The sequence below is a fragment of the Hypanus sabinus genome, chromosome 22, assembly GCF_030144855.1.
Source record: "Hypanus sabinus isolate sHypSab1 chromosome 22, sHypSab1.hap1, whole genome shotgun sequence".
NCBI lineage: Eukaryota > Metazoa > Chordata > Chondrichthyes > Myliobatiformes > Dasyatidae > Hypanus > Hypanus sabinus.
Genome location: NC_082727.1, coordinates 27262042 through 27274112, shown reverse-complemented (window position 1 = coordinate 27274112; position 12071 = coordinate 27262042). Strand labels below are relative to the sequence as shown.

The 12071-nt window shown below is 41.9% G+C and overlaps 1 protein-coding gene across 6 annotated transcripts in view; it reads right to left on the bottom strand.

Moving 5' to 3' along the window:
- Nucleotides 1-8888: 8888 nt before the first annotated feature.
- The window catches only part of jmjd1cb (jumonji domain containing 1Cb), a 190647-nt gene continuing 187464 nt past the window's right edge, over nucleotides 8889-12071 (bottom strand). For 3 of the 6 annotated variants that reach the window (XM_059947355.1, XM_059947357.1, XM_059947356.1), the window contains one exon: nucleotides 8891-9763. In XM_059947355.1, the coding sequence (XP_059803338.1) occupies nucleotides 9680-9763 (84 nt within the window). In that variant the 3' untranslated portion in view covers nucleotides 8891-9679. Of the gene's footprint in view, nucleotides 9764-12071 lie in introns of all 6 variants that reach the window. The other 3 variants (XM_059947351.1, XM_059947354.1, XM_059947352.1) reach the window with 2 other exon arrangements.

Below are 12071 nucleotides of genomic sequence, written 5' to 3'. Positions count from 1 at the left end.
CGGAATAACATTTGCCAATTGTTAGGTCAACTTCTATGGCCAAATGGGCAACAATCTCTCCCCTCACTTCCCGTAGTAACCTGGGGTATATTCCATCCAGCCCTGGGAATTTATCTATCCTAATGTGTTTCAAATGCTCCAATGCACTAATGTTGGCATGTTTTAGCATATCTGTCTGTTTTTATGCTGGCCTCACAAGCACGTCTGGTGAATACAGAAGCAAAGTGTTCACCGAGGGCCTCCCCACCACCTCTCAAATCTGAAATAACAGGAGGATTCAGTCTCTGTGGAAAGGGGTAGAGTTAATGCCTCTGGGTGGAGAACAGGAGAGAGCCATCCACTGGCTCTTAGCCGGGGGAAGTGTTTGAACTTGTGAAACACACACAAGTTGCAGGAGGAACCCATCAGGTCAGGCAGCATCTATAGGGGAGAATAAACAGTCGATGTTTCAGGCTGAGACCCGTTGTCAGTCTTGACGGATCGATGATCGCTGTAAAAGCAATTGCACTAATCACTGCACTACGTGCTGCCCTGAGTTAACAAAATTAACTTTCAATCATCTTGATTTGATTGGAATCCACTGGTCCTGTTTTCCTGCTCCCCCATAGGGAAGCTGCAGTAACTTTAGTGGTGATATCGGAGGCTGCTTTGGGAATTGGGACTGAGGCAGAACGGGACAAGACAGTAAAGACAACAGAACGTGTGAGGGGTTACTGCCCCCGCCTGGAGAAGTGGCAGAACTGAAATTATTTATGGTGCCTTGAAGCAAAAGTGAAGGAAATATCCAGTATTGCACCTTGGTTACCATAAATCGTGTTAATTACACTTGTAAACTAGAATACTACTGACTGTCCTTCATTATGATGGAATATTTGACGAACCACATTTACAACTCAAGAGCAGTACCTTTGAAAGTGTGCACTCTCAGCTTTGATTTTCAACTGGTGTGGTTATTTTTAGACCATAAGACATTGGTGAAGAATTAGGCCATTCAGCCCATCGAGACTGCTCCACCATTCCATCATGGCTGATTTATTATCCTTCTCAACCCCATTCTCCTGCCTTTTTCCTGTAACCTTTGATGCCCTTAATAACCAAGTATCTATCATCCTCCACTTTAAATATACCCAATGACTTGACCTCCACAGATGTACCACCTTCTGACTGAAGAAATTCCTCCTCATCTCTGTTCTAAACAGATGTCCTTCTATTCTGAGGCTGTGCGCTTTGATCCTAAACTCCCCTACTGTCGTAAACATCCTCATTACATCCACTCTACCAAGGCCTTTCAATATTCGAGGGGTTTCAATGAGATCCTCCCTCATTCTTCTAAACTCAAGCCATCAAACACTCCTCATACATTAATTTCATTAACTCTTTCATTGCTTCCTCTGGACCCTCCGCAATGCCAGCACATTTTTTCTTCGATAAGGGGCTCCAAACTGCTCACCATACACAATACGACTCATTCTCTTTATATGAGTTTTAGAATATTGTCTGAAATGTGCCTACTGGGATGTGTTCTGTATTTTCTGTCTGTAAATTTGTATTCGTGGCAAAGGTGAAGTTGTATTCAATAAAAAAAGTTTCCATTTTACTGATACGTTTCATGAAGCTTGAGCCATAGGCTGGAGAGAGACTCCACTGACAGATTAATAAGCCTGGAGACATGGTGCAAATATCTAAAGACAGATACCTTGTGTAATACACCCCCAAGGCTGTTTTAACGACTTTGTATAGTTACCCTTGTTCAACATTCAACATCCTTCAATGTCATTTCCAGTGCACAAGTGCAAAGAATGAAATAATTGTTACTCCAGATCCGATGCAGCACAAGCAAAAACACAACAAGATAAAGAACACAATAATTTAAAACCCCAATAAATATAAATACATAAGATAGTTTACATACATTGATTATTTGTAGGTCCATAAAGTGACACTAGGCACAGGAGTGTCTGTGCATAAGGTGGCTGACAGGAAATGATAAAGTAATAGTGTTGGGGAGTGTGGTGAGGTGAACTCGTGGGTGGAGGCCTTACTGAGGGGGGAAAGTAACTGATTTTGAGTCTGGTAGTCCTGGTGTGGATGCTACATAGGCTCCTCCCTGATGGGAGAGGGACAAGGTGGGTGGGATCCTCCATGATGTCATGGCCTTTTCCCGGCACCTTTCGGTCTACATGTCCTTGATGGTGGGTAGGCTAGTGCTGGCGATGCGTTGGCTGTTTTGACGACCCATTGCAGAGCCGTCCTGTCTGCCGCAGTGCAGTTTCTGTGCCAGGCAGAGATGTTCTTCACTGCACATCTGTAAAAGGACATGAGCAAAGGTGTGCATAGTCTGGCTTTCTGCAGCCTCCTCAGAAAGCACAGGCATTGGTGAGCTTTCGCGACTGTGTAGGATGTGTTCGGGGACTACGAGAGGTTGTGTGAGATGTGTACTGCCAGGAGTTTGGAACCGCTGGGCTGCTGGCCGAAAGAACGCTGTGAGCTCTCCTGAAGACAATAACCATCTCCTTTGTCTCGTTGCAATTGATGAAGAGGTTATTTGCCTGGTACTAGGCCTCCTGCTGTTCCACCTCCTCTCTGTAGGCCGTCTCATCCTTGTTGGTGACGAGCCCCACCACTGTCGTCTCCTGAGTGAACTTGACGATATAACTCGGGTGTTTGGCCGAGCAGTCCTGTGTGAGCAGAGTGTACAACAATGGGCCCAGCACACAGCCCTGAGGGACATCTGTGTTGAGGATGATGGAGAGGGAGAGTGGTTGTGCATCCTGATTATCTGAGATCTGTTAGTTAGGAAATCCAACACCCAGTTGTACAGTGGTGTACTTAGACCGAGGAATAGAAGTTTGTTCACCAAAGTCTGTGGGACAATAATGTTGAATGCCAAAATGAAATCCAGAAACAACATTCTGACATAAGTGTCCTTGTTTTCTAGCTTTGTCACGGCCAGTTGCTATAGCCTTTGTTATTGAGCGGTTTTATCAGTAAGCATGTTAGTGAGCGTCCAGTGTGGAAGGAAAGGAGTTTTTGATATGTGCCATCAATAGCCGTAAACAGCTCTTCATGATGATTGGTGTCAGGTCCACCGGGTGGTAGTCGTTTAGTTCTGAATGTGTAGTGTTCTTTGGTACAGGGTTGATGGTTTCTGATTTGAAACGTGTGGGGAAAGCAGCCTGGACGAGTGAAGTGTTGCAGAGATCTGTGCCCACCTGTCGGGGGGGGGCGGGGGGTACATTTCGTGACTGGCATTGTGCTGCATGCCTTGACGCCTGCACAATTGTTGTTTAGAGCATCAAGGAGGTAAGTTGTTAATTTTGCATCAATCCGACTACAACAAATCAGAAGAACCCTTGTGCTATTCAGGACCAACAGATTTAACATTGCTTCCTAACAAGCACAGGCCCAGGAAATCTGAGCGTCAATGCCTGAGTAACCTTCAGGCACATAGCACATGGCATTCACTCACTCACACTCTCTCTGGGTTGTATGAGGTCAGTAGTCCCTGACTGAGTTGAGTTATAGCTTGAATGTTTTGAAATTCCAAAGGACGAGAAGGCTGAGGAGGTTAAAATACAGATTTGGGTCATTCTCTTCAAGATGTGAGAAAGCGCACAGTGCATCAGAAAACAAAAGAGTTTCAGCAGATGTTGGAAATCCAGGGTGATACACACTCAACAGGTCAGGCAGCCTCTGCGGAGAGGAATAAACAATCGACGTTTTGGGCTGAGACCCTTTATCAGGATTCCTGCTGAGCCCCTACAGCATTTTTGTGTGTAAATACACTTCCTGCTGTTAAAATCTTTCCTATAACTATAATACAGGATGGGGATTCAAATAATGAACTTCATGTGGTTCTATTTCTGTGGAAGAAAGCTCACAGGAACAATACAGATTAGAAATGATCTGTTGGTGAATACAATGTGTTTTTACAACTATCTAAATATTAATAGATTTCACTTCCATAGTGATCAAAATTATACTTTATTTGGAAACAATTTTATATTTATTTTTGCACCAGTATTCTTTTACTAATTCATTTATACTTTAAAAAAATTACTACAAGTCTCAATTAATTTTTTCTAAATATCATTAATGCTTTTGGCACTTGAATAACCCGAGAATGTGAAGGGTACTGTATAAATGCAGTTTGTTAAGCTCTTGCAGTGAAATCTAACAATTGTCATTTGGAAGTCTAGATCACTGGACAGAAATAGTGTATATAGCTATAAGTGGCTAACATGAGCGGGCATAGTTTTCAGGTGCTTGGAAATAGATACTGAGAGGATGTCAGGGGTAAGTTTTTCACACAGAGAGTGGTGGGTACATGGAATGCACTGCTGGCAGTGGTGATGGAAGTGGATACAATAGGGTCTTTAAGAGCCTCTTAGATAGATACATGGAGCTTAGAAAAATAGAGGGCTATGCGGTAGGGAAATTCTAGGCAGTTTCTAGAGTAGGTTACATGGTCAGCACAGCATTGTGGACCGAAGGGCCGGTAATGTCCTGTAGATTTCTATGTTCTAAGTTTATGCAGGCACAAGAGAATGCACATGCTGGAATCTGGAGAGTCTCAGCCAGTCAAGCAACATCTGTGGGGTCGGGGTGGGGGAAGGAGCTGTCAATATTACAGGTCGAAACCCTGCATCAGTTCTGAGGGAACAGAGGGGAGTATGGAGAGAGGGAGGGCTGAGACAGGAGCCAGAAGTAATTGGTGGACCATGCAAGAATGAAGGATGATGGGCAGATGGATTCAGGTAGAAGAGCGGGGCTGGTTTTCCCATTGTTGTTTTGTTGCTTGTTGTGGTCTCCATTGTTCTGCTGAGCATTGTAAGCATGCTATGTTGGCACCAGAATGTGTGGTGACCCTTCGGGGCACCCTTGGGTGTGTTGGTTGTTAACATTAATGATGAATTTCACTGTACATTTCAATGTGATAAATAAACTTGAATCTTGAGAAGAGGAGAGGTGGAGTTGGGAGACAGAGGTAGGTGGATGACAGATGCAGGGAGCTTTAGGTCACACACCACTAGGTTCAAGAATAGACCATCAGACCATAAGATATAGGAGCAGAGTTAGGCCATTTGGCCCATCAAGCCTGCTCCACCATTTCATCATGGCTGTTCTAATTTTCCTTTCAGACAGTCTTCTGTCTTCTCCCCATATCCCTTCATTCCCTAATCAATCAAGAATCTATCAACTTCTGCCTTGACTAGACATAATTAGCCTCCACAGGTGCCCATGGAAATGAATTCCTCAGATTCACCACTCTCTGGCTGAAAAAATTCCTCACCTTCGTATGAAAAGGATGCCTCTCTATTCTGAGGCTGTGTCCTCTGGTCTTAGACTCTCCCACCATAGGAAACATCTTCTCCACATCTGCTCTATCAAGGTCACCATCAACCAGCCAGAAAAGGCTCACTTTATTACCACTCTTTGCCTCCTGCCAATCAGCCACTGCTTTATCCATGCTCTGATTTTAATTACCTCCTAAGGAATTTACCTCTGGGAAAAGAATGTTCTGTGCCATAGTGTGTGGAGATCTGATGTTTACAGCACATCATCACCTGCTGCACAAATATTGCCACCTCTTCTTCCAAATGATATCAACACCCTTTCTCCGATTTGGATCGCTGATGATCTTGAACAGAAAGCTTGAAAAAACTAGTATCACATTCCATTGAGGTAAGCCCCTGAAATTTCACTGATACACCCAAGCTCTAAACTTGAAAATGAACGCTGGTATTTGCTGTTGAGAGTCTTTAGATCAACCTAGTCGATGACATTACCTCATTGCAAATTTCTGAACTGAAACCAGATGGAGACAGCAGCCAGAGCACGAGGCAAGAGGTGAAATTGAGGTGGTGGCGTTCGCCACAAAAAGACATTGCAGATCAAAACCAGCTAATGATGTCGGGGTCATCTGCAGTATTAGGTACTCCCAGTGCGGCCTTCTTTGCATCTATGAGATCAGACATAACGTGAGGGACTGCTTTGTTGGGTACCTTCACTCCATCCACCACAAAGGGTGGGATTTCCCAGTGGCCACCAATTTCAATTTGACTTTCCATTCCCGTCCTGCCATGGGGAGACTATACTCAGGTTGGAGAAGTGACACCTCATATTTAACTTTAGTAGACTAAAACCTGATGGCATAAATATTGATTTCTCTAATTTACCGCAATTTCTACCCCCACCCCTTCTCTTTTTCCATTTCCCATTCTGGTTCCCTTCTCACCACTTCTCTTTTGCTCATCACATCCCTCTGGTGCCCCCAGTTGTTCCCTTTCTCCTGTGGTCTACTCTCCTCTTATCAGATTCCTTCCTCTTCAGCTCATTCATTTCCTTTTGCACCTACAGTACTGTGCAAAAGTCTTAAGTGCACAGTCATAGAAAACTACAGCACAAAAACAGGCTCTTTGGCCCTTCTAGTCCGTGGTGAACCATTTAAATCTTATCCTATTGATTTTCACCCAGACCATAGCCTTCCATCTATGTACCTATCCAAACTTCTAAATGTTGAAATCAAAATCGTTTCCACCACTTGCACTCATTCCACACTTGTACCACCCTAGTAAAGAAGTTTTAGCTCATGTTCCCCCTAAACATTTCACCTTTCACCCTTAACCCATGACCTCTAGTTGTAGACTCACCAGACATCAATGAAAAATGCCTGCTTGCATTTACCCTATGTTTTACCTCTCCTAATTTTGTATACCTCTATCAAATCTCCTCTCAATCTTCTACTGTACATTCTAGGGAAAGTAGTTCCAAATCTATTCAATCTTTCCTTGTAACTCAGGTCCTCCAGTCCCGGCAACATCCTTGTAACCATTCTTCTTCAATCTTATTTGCATCTTTCCTGCAGGTAAGTGACCTAAACTGCAAACAAACTCTAAATCAGGCCTCACTAATGTCTTACACAACTTCAACATACCATCCCAATTCCTGTACTCAGTACTTCAGCATATGAAGACAAATGTGCCAAAAACTTCCTTTATGACTCTATGCTCTCTATGTAAGACTGAGCTGGTCCTCCCAAAGTGCAACACCTCATACTTGTCTGAATTAAATTCCATCTGCTATTTTTGAGCCCATTTTTCCAGCAGGTCCAGATCCTACTGCAAGCGTTAATAGTCTTCCTCACTGTCCAAGCTTGGTGTCATCTGCAAATTTATCGATCCAGTTAACCACATTATCATCCAGATTGTTGATATAAATGACAAACAACAATGGAACCAGCACCACTCCACTAAACACAGGTCACCAGTCAGAGAGGTAACCATCTACTCCCACTCTCTGGCATCTCCCATAAAATCAATGCCTAATCCAATCTACGGTCTTGTCTTGAATGCCAAGCCACTAAACCTTCTTGACCAACCTTCCATGCAGGGCCTTGTCAAATACCTTACTGAAGTCTATGTAGACAACATCCACTGCCTTACCTTCATCAACTTTCCTGGTAACTTCCTCAAAATACTCTACAAGATTGGATAGACAGGACTGACCACACACAAAACCATGATGACCAGCCTTAATGATTCCCTGTCTATCAAAATGCTCAAATATCTGATCCCTTAGAATACCTTCCAGTTCATCAGCCTATAATCTCCTGGTTTATTCTTAGAGTTTTTCTTAAACAGAGGAACATTAGCTGTCCTACAATCCCTCTGGTACATCACCTGTCACTAAGGATGATTATCTCTGCTAGGTCCTCTTCAATGTCTGCACTTGCCTCCCACAGAATCCAAGGGAACACATTGTCAGACTCTAGGGATTTGTCCACCCTAATTTGCCTCAGAACAACGAACACCTTTTGACTGCATAATTCAGAATTCAGTACAGTTCATGGAACATTGCAGTCAGTTCAAGGTAGAGCTGCTGCCTCACAACTCTGACAACAGTTGTCTGTGTGGAGACAGCACTCTTGGGGATTATTTTGGAGTTATGAAATTATGGAAAAGCAGATTTTAATTAAAAGTGGCAAGAGACTGCAGAACCAGTCTTCAGGTAAATAAAGGCTGTTTACAATTTAACATCAACTGGTACTTTAAGGCTATAAAGAAGAGTCTTGGTCCAAAATATCAAGTGCTCATTCCCCTCCACTGATGCTGCCTGACCTGCTTAGTTCCTCCAACATTTTGTGTGTTGTTCCAGATCTCCAACATCTATAGTCTCACTTGTAGACTGCATGAGGTTCCTCCAGGTGATTCACTTTCCACCCACATCTCAAAGGTGTGCTGCAAGTTGCCCCTTTGTATAGGTGGGGTGCAGGAGAAATAGCAGGGAATTCATGCATAGGAAAGTTAAAAAAAGGTGGTAGAAGCAGATACAGAGGCATTTAGGTAGGCACATCAACAGGCAGGGAGTTAAGGGATATAGATTATATGCAGTTGATATTTTGCATCACAGCCAGCACACACACACACTGTGACGCACTGTCTTACATTATTGGGGGGATAAAAGGGGGAATGGGATTGATGGGAATGTTCTACAAGCCAGCAGAGTTGATGGTCTTCCAGCTGAGATGAGAAAACACAATTAAAATGAAATTGCGCTTGTAACCTGGAAATGCAACGGCCAATTTACAGAGGAAACATTTACAAAAGGCACGTGGACTGAGTGTTAGAATGGCCAACATGCTTGCAGCAACTTTTGTGAAATAGTCCCATTGGATCTTTTACACCCAACCAAGAAAGAAGATGACTTTGGTAATGCAGCGTGCTGGAGGATCACTGGGGCTTTTCTACTCTAGTGCCTGGAGTGGAACTTGACTCAGTTTCAGAGGATGGAATGCTACCTACTCAGCCACAGCTGACATATTGAGAAAAATGAAATACGTATAAAATATTTTCCAAAAAACCACTAGGCCCGACATTTGAACACAAATATACTGGTTTACACAAAATGGCTATTTTTGGATAACAGATGAATCAATTTTATTGCAAAATGTAAAACCCTTTTGAATTTTAATGTATAAAGCATGTGACACTTGTAGTTTAACAAACTGAAGCAAGCTATGCTTTAAAAAAATACATTATTGATGTATAATATATATGTATGCATTTACATAGAATAACTACTTTCTCTTCTTAAAAGTCATTTTGCTTGCAAAAGTTCACAATAACTAATATAAAACAGAATGTCAGTTTGAATAAATTACAATGCTGTAAGATGTTTAAATGTTACAATGAACACTTAATTAAAAGCTAATGTATATAGAATATCCATCCAGTCATTTTCCATACAATAAGGAACTTCGAAGTATATTTCTTTAGGCAGGACTTTTAGGATGACTGTGCGATTCAGTGATTAGAAAATAGGCATTGCTGGTAAATTGCACCCACCTTTTCACAGTAACTGTCTCTATGTAGTGAAAAATATCAGTTTTTGCAAACTAAACTGTACAAATCACATTTACATTAGATCTATAACACAGCATAAAGTTCTGTAACAAATTTTTAAAAATAAATACAATGTGTCATTTTCAAATGTACAATATAGTACATGGAACACAGTGCTATTATCCCACAGACCGTTGTAGCTACATTTATTTTTTCCTGTACTAATTTTGATATATTGGCCAATAATTATTTCAGCCACTATGGCAAAACTTTTCTTGGCACTGTAGATGTTCAGTTTTGAACAAAGGTGACAAAGTCACATTACTCAGAAAATATTAAACTTTCTGATGCGCCTTTTCTTCCTGCAGTCTCAGAATTCCCACAGCATCTTTAACAGAATGGTAAATTACATTTTTTATCTGCAAGAAAAAATTGAGACAGAACAATTAGCAAAACAACTCAAACAATAAATACCGGCTATCATTTAGTGTACATCATAGAAAATAGGTAGGAACATTGTGTTTGCTCCATTGGGGAATGTAGCTAGCCACATGGAGGAAGTAACATCGGGGAGCATTTTGGAGGTAGTGGCCATAAATCTATATACATTCAGTGGCCACTTTATTAGATATGCTCGCTTGTTAATGTAATATCTAATCAGCTAATCATGTGGCAGGAACTCAAAGCATAAAAACATGCAGACATGGTCAAAAAGTTTAGTTGTTATTCAGATCAAACATTAGAATTGGGAAAGAAATGTGATCCAAGTAACTTTGACTGTGGATTGATTTTTGGTGCCAGATGGGGCGGTTTGAGTATCTCAGAAACTGGTGATCTTCTGGGGTTTTCACACATAACAGTCTCTGGAGTTTACGGAGAATGATGCAAAAGACAAAACCATCCAGTGAGTAGCAGTTCTGAGGGAGAAAACGCCTTTTCATGAGAGAGGTCAGAGAATAGCCAGACTGGTTCAAACTGACAGGAAGGCAACAGTAACTCAAATACTGGTCATGGTGTGCAGAACATCTCTGAATGCTCAGCACATTGAACTTTGAAATGGATATGCAAAAGCACCAGAAGACCACAAACATACTCTCAAGATGAGACAGGGACTAACAAAGGTAGATTATAAGAATCTATTTGCACAACAGGAAGCACTTTTAGAAGAAGCAGTGAGAGTTTATGACCAACATGTTCACGTAATAGTGAGAGAAAGGTAACGTGTCCAAGGAACTCTCAACAACATAGGATATCAAGGGTTGGGTAAATAGAAAAAGGATGCATATGGCAGATATGGAGAAACAAAAGAAGGCAAAGGCCTGTCAAGAGTATACAAAGTGCAGGTGTCCCTTCAAAAGAGCTAGGAAAGCAAAGAGAGATCACAAAATACCACTAGGAAGTAGGATTCAGTTAAATCCGTAAGTGTTTTATATGTAAATGAAGGGCAAAAAAACCACCAGTGAAAGAGTAGTGCCCATTGTGGTCAACAGGGACAATCTGTGTGTGGGGCCGGGAAATATACAGTAGCAAAGGTCATAAATGAATATTCTTCATCAGCATTCATAAAGGAAGCAAACAATGTAGTTCAATGATTCAGTAGTTTTTAAGCTGACATGAAGATCAGTGGACTTTTTGATAGTCAGGAGGGTAGTCTTAGATGACAAGGTATTACCAATGTCAGAGTCTTACAGCATAAAAAAAACAGATCCTTCAGTCCAACTGAGCGATTGCCTTAGACATTTCTCTTGCAATTGCAAGACCCTGTTGGACATCTGGAATATAAAATCCTGTTAGTCCATTTCCCTTGTTTATTGGTGAGAATGATGGCAGGGGAGCTCTGTGGTCTCAGATGCAACACAGACTAGGTCTCAGACCATGGACTTGCCTGTTGCAGTAGTCTAGGAATAGAGATGCTGGAGGCAGTGTAGCAAGGTGTCCATGCTGGGTTGGGGGTCTCCTGTCAGTGCTGCTCTCCAATGTTTGCTCAGTGGAAGACAAGCTGCATTGTGTGCACGCGTGTGTATGTTCGTCTACAGATGGTTAAGAACTGCTTGTTCTTGCCAATAACACTCATGCCTAATCAATTTACAGGACATATCACTCTGGGACTTGGGCTATATATACTTCCTGTGTCAATGCATGTTTACTTGCTACCTTAAATGTGCTATATGTGTCTTGTGCTGTGCAGGACTATTGGTATTGTATTTTGCATCGTGGCCCTGAAGGAATGCTATTTGGTTTGCCCGTAATCATGGATATTCATGTATGGTTGAATGATAATTAAACAAAATAAATCTACCTGCTCCATGCTGACCAAGATTCTCACCTAAGCTAGTGGCATTTTACTAAGGTGTTGGTCAGATGAGTTGAAAAATGGTAGATGGGAGTGTAATCCAAACAGAAGGGAGATGATGCATTTTGGAAGTACAGTCAGCCCTCCTTATCCGCAAATTCCGCATCCACGAATGCAAACAACCGCGAATCGCGAAAACCCGGAAGTGCTCTTTCAGCACTTGTTGTTCGAACATGTACAGACTTTTTTTCTTCTCATTATTCCCTAAACAATGCAGTATAACAACTATTTTACATAGCATTTGCATTCTATTAGCTGTTATAAGTAATCTAGAGATGATTTAAAGTATACGGGAGGATGTGCGTGGGTTATCGTGGATCAAGATTTTTAAAAAACTGATAGTTCTTACTAAGTAAGTCGGAACAGGTACATCC